Raw genomic sequence first — 16,660 nt, 5'->3', positions numbered from 1 at the left:
ACAATAATTGAATGGCTATTTTTACTTGTCAGTAGCTGTAATGGCTATTTACATAGTTATATATGTATTTACATATGTGTCATATATAAAATAGCAAATTACTTCTAATATTGAGGTGGAGAACTTGCAGAGGAAAAGAGGAAAACCTATTTGCTGGGTAGATGAGAAAGGGGAGTACTGTAGTGTGAGGTTTGTTATGTGGGTTTGTTTTTTGAATTTGGTCTGAGTGGAGAGAGGTGGGAATTTGGGATCAAAAAAACTGTTCTCTGAGCTTTAAACCTTATTCAGCTTCTTGAGGTAATCATCAAATATTTTAGAGGTCTCTAAAATTGTCATCTGGACTTCTGTTAAGTATGCTTCTCTTGACAGAATGCATTTAGAGCTCAAGGCAGGCAAAAGCAGAGAGAAATGCTTCAGCTAATATTAAAGCTTGATTAGGTTCTGTCTTTTTATATGGAATATGGCTTGCATTTTTTTCTTTTGTTATTGGTACATTGGATGGAACCAGTTTAGCACAGCCCAGATGCAAAGCCAAATTCTCAATGTGTAGCAGCACCAAGGGATGGTAGGGCCGATAGACAATTACTCCACTGAGTGCAGCTGGTCTGAAATGCATTCTCCTTTTCTCCTCTGACTCCTCTTACTGTAGAGGAGGATGGTCAGGCACTGGGACAGGGTTCCCAGGGGAGTGGTCATGGTACCAAGCCAGACAGAGCTCAAGGAGCATCTAGGTGACGCTGCTAGTCATGGTTTTGTTTTAGGTAGTTCTGGAAGGAGCAGGGAGTTGGGGTCACTGATTCTTGGCATTCCTTCCAACTTGAGATGTTCTATAATTCTATCACCAATGATAGCCTCCAGACCAGATGTAAATCCAAATTAAATATTGTGCAGATTCCTCCAAGATTCCAGAGGGCTTTTGCAGGCCTAGCAGTACCAGTGCTGATGCACAGTATCCTGTGGACCTACCTTAATGCAAGTCTGGAAGATACCTCTCCTGACTCCATTATTATGGGAAAAAGCAAGAGAGGGGAGCTATAACTAAGGACAATTTCATTATGTTGTCTCTGTTCTGTGCACACTCCCTTTCTTCTATCCATTCCTTTTCTCTGAATAAGATTAGTGGGTGGGCATCAGTGCTAGGGGTTTTTTTCTGAAACAAAAACATGTGGCACGCTCATTTGAGACAGAGGTGACTTGTTCAGCTGAGAACACTTCAGCTGAGCTGTCTCTGTGTCAGCTAATAGAGACCAGCTCATTTGACTAGCCAGCTGTCACAAGGCCAGTAGCAGAAGCAAGCTGAGCTTGAATGATGGTTTTTCTTTGTTAGAAGCATACAAAAACAAAATGGGAAGGAAACTAGCAAATCTTAAGATTCAGGAAGCCTCCACCCATACACTCAACCTGAAGTCAGGAACCTCAGACTTCCTGAGTGCACAGTATGTTTTTCAAAGCAGCCAGTGCACGTGTAACATGTTTCTGGCAAGGAATGCCCTCCTGCCTCAATTTTTCTTTCAAGTCTGGATATTTTTTTCCCCTGTGAGGTATCACCAAGGCTACCAGTCTGGGTTTTTGTTTCTTTTCAGAGCAGACCTAGGAAATCAGATTCTGAAAGGCAAGGGAGTAGATCTGTCTGTAGCTCCTAATTACCTTCCAGCCTCATTTGTTTAGACTGGAAAGGAGGATGATGGTTGATTGTGTTTGAGCAGTGCATGTTGGCACTATGAAAGCTAGACAGGCCTTGTCAAAACTATAAAGGCTTTTGCTCTGGATTTTGTGGCCTGTATTAGAAAATTAGTAGCTTACAGGTAGCAAGGTCTATATTGCATTTGTTTCTTTAACCATCTTACTGGAATATTTTTCATCTCCTTTAAGTTATACATTTAAACAGAAAAGCTATTGATACTGAATTCAGAATGGTAATTCAAAATATATGTTTGTAACAGGGTCAGAGCCCCCTTTTTTTAGGGGTGATCTGCTCAGAAATGTTTAAACTAAAATGAGGGTAGTAATAAAGAATGTAATTGATAAAGGAGATATTCCCATATTAGATGGGGAAAGTAATAAACTGTTTTCAGCATGGGAATCCCCAGCATCTGTAGTTTGACCTAAAAGCCACTGAAGTACAAGAAAATTACTGTTTTCTTTTTCCCCACTGTGTTTGTGTAAATCTGGAGAAGCATCACTTTGAGAAGTAGATCTGGCCATTGCTGACTGTACAAGTTCTTTTGAAGGAGGAACATGAATTTCATGGATCCTGAATGTATACCAACACAATACTAAAATCTCTAATTTTCCCTTTTGTCTTTTTTTTTTCCTTCCCTCTAGAGGCTATTCTTAGTTGCAAACACAAATTTTCGAAAGGGATGAGTTTAAGAATAGAGTGGAAGAAAATCCAATCTCAAGGAGTCTCATTTGTCTACTACAATAGTGAATTTACAGGTACAGTACTGCAAATGGATGGTTTAACATGTCATTCTCTAGCTATTGACTCTTTCTTGGGGAACAACACCAAGAATAAGACTGAACAAGAAGGCTCTTGACTGTTCATATAGAAGGGCTGTCATTTTGAGAAAGAGAATTCTTCTCTGGGGAAAAAAAAGACATTTCTTTATAAAAGCATTAATTATTAGTTACCTTTTAATTAAGTTAAATATAATAAAATTAAAGACTAAGAAAAATGGTACTGCAGATTCCTTGGGATTTTTCAACAATGAAATTATATGTAGATGTAAACTCCCCTAAACTACTGCAGGCTCTGCACTCCTATCCTAAAAAGAGGTTTCTGAAGCCTCCTGTAAAGCAGGAGGCTTAGATATGAATAATGCAGCATTTTTTATATACATAAAATATAAACTCAGCTGTATATTATAAATTATTTGTATTCTTTTCAGAAGTAGAATTTCTCTTTGTATGTTTTGAAAAGGACTTACTTAAGCTTTGTGTGTTGGAGAACATATGAGTCTCTGTTACACTGTACACAATAAATGAAGGCTGAGAAGTAAAATAAAAGCGCAGAGATTTTTGTTAGTTTGTAGAGCTTGCAGATGTGTTGACCTTGATGAACTTGTTTTTTTGCTGCATATATTTCATTTAGAGAAACACTGGAACTCATGCTTCTGTGTGTGCATGTAACTTTCATAATAAGCTGTAGAATTTAAAAAACTTCTTTATTGTTAGAAGTCTGATGGCAGTATTTTTGCTAAATCCATCCAGTTTATCTTGCCATGTTAAAATGTCAAATATTCTGCTGTGGTCACACAACTTTTTCTTTAAGGTAAGTTAGTGATTGCCATGTCTGTAGTGGAAAGGGATGTCTCTCACTACTGCTATACATATTTTCTTGAAACACCTGCAGAAAAACGCATTCCATCTTCCAAGTGAATAATGTATGGCAGATGGAGGTTTTGTGAATTGAGGGTGGCTTTTTGGACTAAATGGAAGGTTCATACTCTTTTGAGAAGGGGATTACATATTGCTCTTTGCTGATAGGTAACTAACACTGAACAAATGAGCAATAGTTTCATGTACAGTATGATGTAAAATATCAATAAATTGTACATGATTTCAGAATAAGCCAATGAGCCATAGATATTTGCTTCAGTGTGAAAGAGGGGAAATTTATGTTAGATATTCAGAGGAAACATACAAAGGAAATTCTTCCCAGTGAGGATGGTGAGGCACTGGCACAAGTTGCCCAGAGAAGCTGTGGCTGCCCCTGCCTGGAAGTGTTCCAGACCAGGTTGGATGGGGCTGGGAACAACTTGGTCTAGTGGAAGGTGTCCCTGGCCATGGCAGTGGGAATGGAACAAGATGATCTTCAAGGTCCCTTCCAATCCAAACCACTCTGTGATTCTATGATTCTGTAAGCAAAGGGCAGAAACCTCTCTGTCTGTTCTCCCTGAAGGTGATCTTCGAGGCCGAGCAGAGATGCTGAATACAGGTATCCGAATTAGGAACGTGACTAGAAGGGATTCTGGGACCTACCGCTGTGAAATCAGTGCCAAGAGTGAAGAGGGGCAACACCTGGGAGAGGCTACTATTACTCTCACAGTATTGGGTACAAACTTTATTACTTTGGTTTTTTAAAGAAACTGGATGATGTGGGGTTGGGATGTTGAAGGTTGGGTTGTCCACTCAGTGTGTGGCTGCTGGGTTTTTGGGTGTTCTTCGGGCTGGGTTTATAAACACACTTGCACATGAACGTTCTACAACATCACAAAACAGCTTGGCAAAAGTCACATTTGCATTAGAAAGGGACACAACTAGGCTTTAATTAAATCAAAGTGAGTTTCAGTTCTCTAAACTGAAACCGCTCAGTGACTGAGAATCTGGATAAGATGATCATGGTGTTTGGCACTGGAAAGTCAGCATCTGTCAACACTTATCAAATATTCATAAGCAGAAGTTCATTCCAAGATGCTACAGTCTCGTCCTGGTTTTGGAAGGAGAGAGTTTTTGTGCAATGACAGCCAGAGAGCTGGCAATCAGTGGACTTTATTTACAGAAGAGATGGTGGTGCCTACTGGGGAGGGCACCTTTGTGGGTCTTTGTTTTCTTTCCCAGTTAAGGAATCAATGGAAAAGTGAATACTGAGCATATTGTTCTCACACTGGGTTTGGTATTTGTTGCACTGGATGATTGGTAAAGGCCAATAGTTTTCCTGTTTTACCCATACAGGGACAAAACAAAATACTTTCTTTTGTAGATTCTATATTTGTCCCATTAAAACTAATAATAATTGATCATTAAAATTTGTACATAAAGTTTCTATGTTCTTCATAAAAGATGATAAATGCATGAACTTCTGATTAGCATCAACAATGAGGTAACCCCACTTTTTTCTACTCTCTCAACAGCTTTCCTGTTTTAATTGTGGCTTCTTAATTTAAAGTTGAAGTCTTTGAAGCCAAAGGAGAAAGGGTGGGGAGGCGGAAGGTGTTGCTTACAAACCTTTTTGAAAGTTAATGTAAATTAGTATTCCATTTGGTTTTCTTTATCTTTTTATCTTAAAATCAACCAAGAAAAAACAATCAATACTAGTTAAGGTATCAGTTGTTCTTTTAATGTTCTGTGGATGCCTCTTCACCATTATTTTTCTTCTATATAATGTTAAGTACCAAGAAATAAAAAATTAAGCTTCTTTTCTATTCACATATTAAGAATCAAAAAAGATATGTTCATCTTCATAGGAGAAGGAACAAACAGTTCTCCTGCATCTGTGTGGGGGATTGTTCATTTTTAATTTAAACTGGAATGTAGTAACCAATTAGTTTTGGTCCTCAGACTGGGGTTTATAAAGTGCCTATGATGACTGCTGATGCCTCGGTGAATCTTTCTGACATTCACTTCTCAAAAATTTACTCCTTGTAATACAAAAACTCTTTTTCCTCTTCCTCAATTCTGTTTTTAAATACTAGGGTAGGGAAGGGGCCAATTGCTGGACTACAGATTCCAAGTTATCCCATCTCTATCTGTGAACAAGAGGTTGCATACAACAAACAAAGTGAAAAACTCTGGGGTTGGATGAAAGTGAACAGATTGGAGAGAGGATGACACAGCATATGGTGGGGGGAGGCTGGCAGTACGCACCTCTTTCATTTTTAGCAACTCATAAATTTTACTGTGCTCTCAGTAGCAGGGTTGTGCCTTCCAGCCCTTCTCCTACACTTCATTTCATTGATGTAGTAGTTATCAAGTGCTCACCTCCTCACAATGACTGTTAGCCTGCTGTCATGTTGTCAGGATCCCATTAGTAAAGTTTTTAGAAATGCCCCTGCCCAAATCAAGGTGCAAACGAGACCAAATGCCAGTGACAATAGTATGGGGTTTATTTAATAGTAAATATATGAGAGAAAGAGAGAGAGAGAAATAAGAAATAGGTGTGAGGGACAGAGAGTAACAGGGACAGAATAAGGAAAAGACCACCCCTCCATGGATCCCGATGAGTTTCACTGATCCTCTCCAGCTGATCTTGGTGGTGAAGAAGAAAAGCATAGAATCCAATGGGTTAATATACACTCAGGCTAGGTAGGAAAACCCAGGCACCTCCCTTGGGGGGCAGGGGGGAGTTTGCCACTGTCTCTTACAGCAGACTCTGGGTTTGTTGCATGACATGCAGTCCTGTGGTGAAAGGCTTCAGGAATGACACTGGGGAGCACTTTAGGGGACCTTTGATGGATTAAGGCACCCCCTCAGCTGCCTCTCACATGAATGTCCCGTGGGTCTGGCCTTCCCAAGGCTGGGGGTTCCATGGCCAGTTTGTGTAAGGGAGGATGGGGGTTACAGCACACCAAAACTTCCTTCCCCCACCTCAGCTAGGGGGGGGTCTGTGCAAACCTGCTCCCAACAAATGGGTCAGTGGGCTACTGTGACAGCTATAGCTGGTCTATAGCTGCACAGATAATTAGGCCACAACAGATACCAACTCGACCAGCCTAGCTCGTTAGAGAATAAGGAGTAAAGAAATCCCCCGGTTTTAAGTTGATAGGCTGAATTCAAGTTCCAACAAGGGCACCCCAGCCAATTCCTTTGAACCAGGAACGCACCCATATTGTTGGCCAGTGAGCTGGGCAGAGTTAAGACCTTTGACCAATAATATCTGTAAGCACAGGAAATTCAAAGCCCACACAAAGAGGGTACACATCAATAAACTCTGGCTGTTGCTGCATGAACCTCGCTGTGTATATGTCACATTCCTGTCTCCACCATCAGTGACAGGCTACAGCCTCCCTCGCCCCAAAGCAAGCCCGAGATGATTCTTAGCGTGGCTGCTGGGTTTGACTCACGTTCTTTTCCTTGTTTACTTTCTTGTTTCAGGGGATTGAAGAATGAGTTTTCACTTTATTTAATCTCAGCACTTTGAATTTCAGTCCAAAGTTCCAGTCGGGTATGTTCAGGGAGGCTTCTTTGGTTGTAGCTTCTTTATACAGTTTTTGTTACAATGGGCAAAACTTTATATCAATGTTTGAGCCATGAACTATTTCATACTCTGACACGTGTGGACAGTATAAGTACATGTGTAACAAGTTCACTTTCACTGTCCAGTTGCTCCAAATACTCCAGTGTGTGAGGTACCCAGCTCCGCAATGACGGGAACGGTCGTGCAGATGAGTTGTAAGGAAACTGAGGGCTCCCCTCCATCTGAGTACCAGTGGTACAAGAATGGTGTTGCCTTGCTGGAGAAGACAGGAACAGGCACTGCTAGAGCAGCAAACATAACTTACACCATGAATAAAAAGTCTGGCACTCTGGTAAGTGTAATAACCAACTCTGTCATAGACAGCTATCAAGGAGACCAAATTTACTGTTCAGTAAAGGGGTCTAAATCCAAAAATTCACAAGGTCGTTGTTGGAGGTCAATGTCATGCTGAAATGTGCTGAGAAATGTAGAAGGTGGTTTCTGCCTCAAACCAGTGACAAGCCATAGACATCGAATGATACACACAAACTGGGTGAGGTGCAAGACTGAGAATCTAGAAATACATGACAAATTTTACCTTGTCAGTTGGTAAACTAGTGCCAGGTGACAATGAGGTTTTGGTATGGCAACAAAGATACATTTGACAGAACCTTAAATTTGGTATAGTAGCTTCATACACTTCAAGGGGAGTGCAGCACTCAGGGCAGTACAGAATCTCTGCAATCCAGTGCCATTTACAAGTTCCCATTGAGCACCTGTGAAGTCAGGGGGAATGAGTTGGGACTATAAGTAAACTTAGTTCTTCATTTTAATTGTAGTTTGTTTTTTGTGGTTTGTGGTATTGGGTTCTGTTTTCCTTCAGAGCTGGCTGTCTCTCTCATTCTTCCCCCATTAGCTGATCCTTCAAAAGAACTTGATGCTACTTAGGGAGCTGAGATTTTTCAGAAGAGTTGCTCCAAGAACACTACTCTTGTGCAAAATCAAACATGGAAACTGAAGTATGACTAAGCATTCAGATGTTCTGAATGCTCATCACGGAAATCAGGTGGACTACTCAAATTTACTAATCACTTCTGAAAATATCAAAGTATGGCATACATTAAAAAGAAACAGTTAACAAGTCTAATAATTAGGAAAGTAGAAATACTGGAATTGACATGAGGTCAGTTTCTAGCCATCTCTTTGTTACAGATCAAGTGAGAGCTTTAGAAAAGCCCTGCCTTTGGCTTAGACTTTTTGCAGCAGCTCTGCTTAGGTGACCTGCACCTAAATCGCTCTGCCTCACAAGTTTTTAAGAGTGGACAGTTTGGTCTATTATAAAATGAGTTACTTATTGAATTAACAGAAAGTAACAGACAAGAAGCCTTAAACAGTTATCTATTACACAGTGTAAAATAAAACAACTACTAGTAGATACCATAAAGGAGTGCATGGCATTAAGGTACCTATATTACAGTTAGCAAGGAAATAGTATCAGTTAGGAGTCAGTGTAACTTACCACCGAATTGCTGATAGCATACACATTGTCCTTACACTCAGCCCCCAGGAGAAGAACCACAAAATGGGGTCCTGACTTTGGGGGGGAGACCCCACACATTTCCAGGGAATGTGCAGAACATTTCTGCTTTGTGAAAATACGGTGTAGCTTTTATAATTTGTAAAGTGAAGTGTATGTCAGTCAGAAATTCCAGCTTGTCTTTCCATATCTGCTTCCACAGCAAGATGTTTACTGTCAGCTGAAAGCATCAAACCCATGGCAATGAAATATTCACTGCAAGATAAACTGTCCTGATTGAGTTCCTTCACCAAGGCTCATGTGAGGCTCATGTGAGAGCAAGATGCTCTGAGTTATTGCACCAACTAACAAGCAACAGATAAGCTCTTCTGTGGTGGGGGGAGATGTCCTGCCACAGTCTCATTTTCATTTCATTTTCATTTTTACAGTAGTAGTATTTGATAAATAGTACGGTTCAGCATTTCTCTGTTGGAAGAAGACAAAGTGCATTTTTGGAGGGTTGAGAACCACCCTACCAACTCTTTACTTGTGAAAAATTTCAGTTGACAATGCATCGTAAGTAGAATGTGTAAAGTTTTTTGAAGGATCAGTTAATGGGGTTGTTGTTTTGATAAAATGAAGAAACTGTTTGCTTTCAGGTATTCTGAAATTAGAGCATATGTAAAAAAGTGGATATTATTGGAAAGTTCTGGTCCACTGAAAATTAACTTCCTTGTAGATATACTCCACTGAGTTAAATGTCCATCTAAAGGAACCTCTTAGGCAACAAGCAGAAGTTGAAGGACCAGGGAATGTGACCAGGGAGCTGTTACAAGTTGAAATTGATCAGAATTTCTTACTTGCCCTCAGGGTTTTTTGGGTTTCATTTAGTTTAAAACAAACAAATCTACACTGACATGTGAAAATTTTTATCCTACAGGATTTTTTTTCCCCCTGTTCTGACAATGATTTTGGACTCTCTCTTAACAGCTGTTTAATACAGTTACAAAGAATGACACTGGAGAGTATTTCTGTGAAGCCTCCAATGGGATTGGATTATCTCAGAAATGCTCAGTGAAGCGCATGCAAGTTGGTATGTGTTAAACAGTCTTGCAGTAGGATTTATGTCATTGCATGGTACAACTAAGAATCTAAGACTAGATTGAATTAAATATTTTTATTTGATTATGGCATTTGGAGGGAGGAGAAATAACAAGTTCCTTACCACCGTAATTAGCATTTAGATTGCTAAACACTGAATTCACAGAAAATCATCAGACATATGAGAACTTTAATATTTCCAAATGCTTTTGTGGAAGGCTTACAGAAGAGTGTGCCAGTCCACTGGGGTGTTTTCTTCACATAAAGCCTCCCTTTTGGGATTCATTCATGGGAAATCTTAATGTAACAGTCTGTAATAACCCAAAATGTGTGAGGGGGTTTTTTGCAAAATATACAACTGGTTCTTGCAGATATCACAGGAAAGCAAGTGGTAACAAATCCTGATAACTACTGCAGAGAAGATCCTGGCCAAGTGTTCCATAAAGCAGCACATGGAACTTCCAAGTTCCATATGGTGCTTTCATGGAACTTAGCTGGAAATCGCTGTGTCATGGGTTTTACTGCATTCTTGATGGATTATGAGCAAATGTTCCTCAAGCTACTGAGATACAATCACTTGGTGAAAATATGCACTTAGTCCTAAATTGCTGTCACCCTAAATTGTACAAACATTTGTTAGGTTTTGGGGTAAAAATCTCAACCATATATTAAAATATGCTTAAAGTTAGGATCCAAATAATTGGAAACATAACAAAAACCTATGAAAATGTTTCTGGTTCTTGATAATTTTGGTTTTCCTAAAATGTATGATAGTCTGAAGCTCTTAGTATATCAGGATATGGGTGTGGTCTTTGTCATGGCTGAAGTCAAGCCATCACCTTAAAAATAAAAATTGCCAGATGTTTCAATAGCCTGCTGTAGAATTTAACTTCAGGCAACTCAGCTTCACTGTGTTGTATTTTTAAAGCCTTGCTATTTAAAAATGTAAAAATCACTGCATTTCAAAAAACTTATTTGAAGAGTTCTTTAGAAGTGGAACTCAATTGCCATCAGCTGTTTCAGTTGTGCTAAGCAAATTAACTATATGAAAAAACTTGCTTTAACCCTTACAAAATTCCAAGATGTTTTTCCTCAGAGACATATGACTTGGGTAATACTTATCTGAGGTGGATATGATAAGGAATATGTATCCCTTGGTCCTTCTTATTCTTGCCTTACTTTTGACCCAAACTAAGTAGTTAATGCATACCAAGCACTTCTGTTAAAGTGGCTGTGGCACATTAGTGCTTTTTTACTGCTTAAATACATCTAACTAATTAACTTATGCATCTTGGGCCAAAGCCCACCTCTAGATACAAAAAATTTCTGTGGTAATTAGGGAAAAATCCAGCCAGTGGAAATTTTTACAATTTAGAACATAGGACTTCTGCTTTATAATTACAGATGACCTTAATGTAAGCGGTATCATTGTGGCTGCAGTAATTGTGGCTCTGGTGATGGTGCTGTGTGGCCTTGGAGTATTCTATGCCCAAAAAAAGGGCTACTTTGCAAGTAAGTAGAATAAAATCACTCCTTCCTTGAGTCAAAAAATGTCTTTATTTAGCAGTGTTTCCATGACACTCTCTCTTGCCCAGAGAAGCTGTGGGTGCCCCATCCCTAGAAGTGTTCAAGGACAGGTTGGAGGGAATCCTGAGCAACTGGATCTAGTGGAAGGTGTCCCTGCTTATGGCAGGGAGTTGGAACCAGATGATCTTTAAGGTCCCTTCCTACCAAACCATTCCATGATTTTATGATTCTGATGACGCCCTCCTTTCCATGAAGGTTCTAACTCCATGGTACTAAAGCTGGAGAGCATTAAAACAGCAATATTTTGTGCAGACATTTTTATTCTGCCAACATCTATTGCAAGAGGTACTTTGCAAATGACATGGAGATGTTTGTGCAGTTGCTTAAGGCTAGCAAACAACAACCTACAGAAAGCAATGAGCTTGACTCTGGTTCTTGGAACCTCTCCACCCTAGTTTTGATAAGGAATGACTAAGAAAGGCAAAATAAATTTAAACCTGTTTTAGTCAACAGTGCCTGACCAGCTAAGTTCGGATGAAAGGGAAACTAAATTAACTGTCTTCTTCCTCTGGGTCATGGAAAAAGTTTGCTTTTAGGGATTGCTGCATAAAGCTTGACATCCAGCAAGCCTCTCTGTAGCCTTTACACTGGTACCTATAGGCTTGAGCACAGCAACAATAGGTGTCAAACACTGGGGTCTGAAAAGGTCAGCTCCCTGAAATTACCAGAGGTTACAGAGCTGCTCATTAGAGTTCACTTGGAGCTTCATTTACTCTTGAAACCTAAGCTTTCTTCTGCCTAAACTCACTACACCAAAAGAGACATTTGGTTCAGAAACTCCTTCTAGAAACTGAAGAGCTGAATATTCTAGAAATAACTATTTCAAAGAACTTTAAAACAGCTACGGAAAACTGTTCTTGTGCTAATTCTTATTTTTTTTCCTTTCTTTTTCAGAGGAAAGTTCTTCCCAGTAAGTATGCAAGTAGTACATAAATCACTGCAAACCTCATTAACATTTCAGATGATTTAGTAACTATAATGATTTTTACAGCCTTTCTAACATGATTTTTGTGCAATAGCTTTCTTGATGCTGAGATAAAGCTGATCCTACACACTAGCTGGTTTCCTTAATCGAAACCAGTGTGCTGGTCAGAAAATGAATCATTACATCGCTGTGGTAAATACACAGAGTCTTTTTACATAGTTACAGCTTAGACTTCTAACTCAGCTATTCATGTGTCTCCTCTTCAAACTAGACAAAAGACAATCAGAACCAAATTGAACTGCTCTCATATCTGTATCTACAAGTTATTTCAGGAAGTGTTTTGTGAAAATATAACTGGTAGAAACTTGCTGACAGTACCTGGTCTGTTCCTTTGATATGGATTTATTTCACTCAAATTTCTTAGTAGCAAGTCAGAATTCTTCAAGCTATTTTAATTCTGGCCATGAGCTAGACAAAAAGTGTAACTGGAAGACTTGGAAAGACAAGCTAAAGAAGGAGTTTGGCAGTGGTTTATGAGATAATGACTGATACCTAAAACCATTCAATGGATTTGTTATTGTAAGTTTTTTTCTAAGAGGAGAGGAAAAATCCCTGAGGATTGCTGGAAATCTGGAAAAATGCATTCATATATAAGGCTTCCAAAGGGGTAAACCCAACACCAGAAAAGTCACTATTTAACCTGTATTCCTTTCCTGATCTGTTAACAGAAAGAAGACAAACTATCAATCTACAAGTGAAAAGGCAAGTCTTTTGTGTTCACTAGTGTGTTTTAGATATCTTCAAAGTTCCTTAGATCTGTAATGTCTTTCCACATGTACACACACTCCTCACTTCTGCTGTGCCTGTACCTGGCGACACTTTATCTGCATTTACAGCTTCCTATTGCATGGTCTTAAATGCAACACAGGTGCAGCACTTTGCTCCATACTTTGCATCTTCTTGTACATATTGATTAACTAACTGAGACACAGTCCAAGACAGCAATGAGAGAAAGATTGGGGCCTAACTCTTCTAAGAATAATGTGGGTCAAAATACTTGACTAAATATGGAAGCTGAATTTACTACTTCCACCCTCACCTCCCTGGGTCAGCTCAAAGGGCTTTAACTACATATACATCTTTCCAGCTTTTCAGATTGGTGCAAAAGGAATAGAGTTCTAAGTAAAACTTCAACTAGGAGTGACTTAATATCACTATCTACAGTTCAAGGACGAGAGGAGTTAAAGTAGCATAAGTAATACTGATGTAACCTTAATAGATCCCTGAACACCACCCATTTTCTTAATCAAAACAAACCATACTAAATTGCATAAGCTTAATCCTTGACCTAGTATGTATATAAGAAACCAACTGCTTGCTCTGAGTGAGAAAGATAAAGCTTTGAAGAGCTATGGTATCTGTTTATCATTGTTGATGCACTTAAAAATCTGATGTTCTGAACAGAGCTGTTTGTATTTATGAATAGGTTGCTACTTCTGTGTAGAGTGCATTTTGTAGACCTCCCATCTCAGAAAAGAACATTTACTAATAGCACATCAGATACATTTCTTGTCATGCTCAGTGCCTTCCTTTCTTCTGAAATGTACACTAATATTAACCTGCTTAAAATCTTTGAGCTATTTTTCATTGTAACCTTGTTTGTTTTCTTTAGGATTTCAAGCATACCAAGTCCTTTGTTATTTAGAAGATTTCAGCCTCTGTGAGGGACATCAAATTACTACTTGTTATACAAAAGTATCAATGTCCTGGTTTCAGCTGGGATAATTTTCTTCATAGTAGCTGTGTTTTGGATTTCATGTGAGAATAAAGTTGATAACACACTGATGTTTTAGTTGCTGCTGAGTAGTGCTTACTCCAAGTCAAGGAGTCCTCAGATTCCCATGGTGTTCCAGTGAGGAGGTACAAAAGAAGCAGGGACAAGGCACAGCTAGGACAGCTGATCTGAGTTGTCCAAAGAGATATGCATAGAATCACAGAATCATTGAATAAGCTGAGTTGGAAGGGACCCATCAGGATCATGATGTCCAACTCCTGGCCCTGCACATGACACCCCAAGAATCCCACCATGTGCCTGTCACGTTGTCCAAACATTTCTGGAACTCAAACAGGCTTGGTGCTTAGTGACTGCCTCCACGCCAGAACATCACACCCAGTATTTAAACTGGGGAAGTTGGCCAGGAGGAGCCAACTGCTGCTGGGGAACAGGCTGGTCATCAGTCTGTGGGTGGTGAGAAACTGTTGTGCATCACTTGCCTTTCTTGGGCTTTGCTCCTCTCTCTCCTTTTCACTGCAATTCGTATTATTGTTGTTTTTATTATCATTAGTATTATTAGTATCTTATTTTACTTTGTTTCAATTATTAAACTGTTGTTTTCTCAACCCACCAGTTTTACTTTTTTTTTTTTCCAGTTCTCCCACTGGGCTGGGGTGGGGACAGTGAGCAAGCAGCCACATGGGGCTGAGCTGCTGGCAGTTCTTTTTGGCACCCAACGTGGCACTCAAAAGGTTGAGATAAAAACAGATCTGACTAGAGCATGTTAAAACAAGTTTGTTATGAGCCTTCATTGTATTGGTTTAATAGTTGCTGGTCACCATATTGATTCATTTGCTCTAGGCCTGGGCTAAGGTTATCACTGTGTTGTTCTGTGTTGTACTGGTTTGTGATATGATAGAATGGCTGGTCATGAGCCTGTCTGGTGTGTGTCCCCACTGTCCTTTGGGAGCCATCTGCTGGAAACTATCCACAGTTACATCTGCTGCCTTTTACCCTCAGAGAGCCAACCCATGGGTATAACACCTTCCTTCCCCTCCAGGATGATTACAATAGCATTTGAGAATTTTAAAGACTTTGCATATCCTGTGACTACCCTTGAAACCAACCTGGTCCTTTTGGTAACAATCAGTATGTTGTTGCACATGGTTCAGGCCTTCTTTAGGCTTAGGAAATGATCTGTGACAATCGAAACCCCCCTGACATGTACTGTACCTACACAAACTTAACAAGAGGCAACCACTCAATCCTTATTCCTGAGTGAGCTGCAGGATATACATAAATATTTCAGCTGTTGTTCTGATGAACATACTACCACCTAGCTCTTCCAATGCTGGGATAATGGGACTAAAGGACTGGAATTAGAGCATAGGAATCACTTTCTAAGCAAGCATTGACAAGGTGATTGCAAGAGAGACACAAGTCCCCAGCCTCTGGAAGCGACTCCTGTCAAGCCTGAAGGAGAGGTATCCTTACAAGAATGATACTACATGTTACCATGCAAGTGGAAAGATATCCAGTACTTGAGGGAATTAGCCATGCTAGAGATTTATTTTGACCTGGACAATACAAGGTCCCCACAGATCCAGACCAATTCCTTTGCACATGACCCATGTAGTGGAAGTTTGCAGAGTGTACCAAGAGTACACACCAACCCACTGGCAACGTTCATCTGCAAAGACATCACACCACCATCTGTGGACACAGTGGCTTGCCATCTCTGGGAATTTGAAGACAACCTCTCTTCCTCTCTCATCCGTGGAGAAATTATCAGATAAACTGTTCCAGGAGTTTCAGCAGTTCAAAGAGGTTATCTTCTATTCCTCACCTCTACAGACCCATGCTAATGATGGTAAGCACTGGCTCAAGAGGGAGGATATGGAAGGGACACACCATGGGTTTAGCTGAGACCACAAAGAAGGCATGAAGAATTGGGATGGGAGACCTACCTTTACCCTAGAGACATGAATTGTAAGGAAAACAATCCCAAATGGGGGTTCTTCCAGGAAAGCTGCTACTCCCGTCTCCACTGGATGGTTTCCCAGGCAGAGTGGAAGGGCTGAATTTACTTCTGATCCTATGGAAAGAAATTCTAATCCATTTCTTCAAAATGTAAGCTTAGATGTGGGTTTTTTGAAAATGCATATTCCAAACTAGTCTGATTGTAAGCCCTTTTTATCAAGGAAGAAGAATGATTTCACATGGGGCCCTGAGCAACACCAAGCTTTTCAACAGAATAAACTAGAAATACTTGGAAAACACTCACAGATGCTTGGGCCAAGGAACATGGCATTTATGGAGGAGCATGGGTGTATTTTATCATGCACCAGCTGAGAAAACTAAATGATCCAATGGACTGTTAGACTACTCTGAGAGCAATGGCCAGGGGGAACTTTCAAACACTGGGATGCACATTGGCAAAGGCCACCTGGTGAGTCAGCACTAGAAGATCTGCCAAGTGGGCTGGCCCTGCCCAATCAAAACTTTTACTGTAGAAGAGAATGAAGTTCCTGTAGTGCATATGAAAACTGTGCTGTGGAAGACAGTCTGCGTTGTTCCTGCCTTGGGCAAAGGCAAACTCATCTGTGGGATTGTTTTTGCTCAAGGACTTGGGCACACTTGTTAAGATGGGAGGATGGGCAAGTCTGGTTTGTGCATTGAGTGGATTTCATTGAACAGCCAGTGCATTGTGTGATGTTAATTGCTGTGAAATGCTGTGTATTAGCACTTCTACATCAGCTGCAAGCCCATGACTGCACTGGGCACCTCATGGTGCCTGTCTCCACCCCTCCAGCTTTGGGGATCTGAACCCAGCTCTCCTTCAACTGCCATATTAAGAAT

At 40.1% G+C, this 16,660-nt stretch overlaps 1 protein-coding gene across 2 annotated transcripts in view; it reads left to right on the top strand.

Moving 5' to 3' along the window:
- Positions 1-14,409, top strand: part of JAM2 (junctional adhesion molecule 2) — a 43,466-nt gene extending 29,057 nt beyond the window's left edge. The window contains exons 3-9 of one of the 2 annotated variants that reach the window (XM_084226387.1): positions 2,326-2,439; positions 3,905-4,057; positions 7,045-7,250; positions 9,405-9,507; positions 10,920-11,031; positions 12,756-12,789; positions 13,700-14,409. In XM_084226387.1, the coding sequence (XP_084082513.1) occupies positions 2,326-2,439; positions 3,905-4,057; positions 7,045-7,250; positions 9,405-9,507; positions 10,920-11,031; positions 12,756-12,789; positions 13,700-13,732 (755 nt within the window). In that variant the 3' untranslated portion in view covers positions 13,733-14,409. Of the gene's footprint in view, positions 1-2,325; positions 2,440-3,904; positions 4,058-7,044; positions 7,251-9,404; positions 9,508-10,919; positions 11,032-12,755; positions 13,169-13,699 lie in introns of those variants that run through there. The other variant, XM_084226386.1, reaches the window with a different exon arrangement.
- The last annotated feature ends 2,251 nt before the right edge of the window (positions 14,410-16,660 follow it).

This window comes from Fringilla coelebs, assembly GCF_963513975.1.
Source record: "Fringilla coelebs genome assembly, chromosome: 2".
Taxonomy (NCBI): Eukaryota; Metazoa; Chordata; class Aves; order Passeriformes; family Fringillidae; genus Fringilla; species Fringilla coelebs.
Note: the sequence above shows the minus strand (reverse complement) of the source record. Positions and strands in the feature narration are given on the sequence as shown.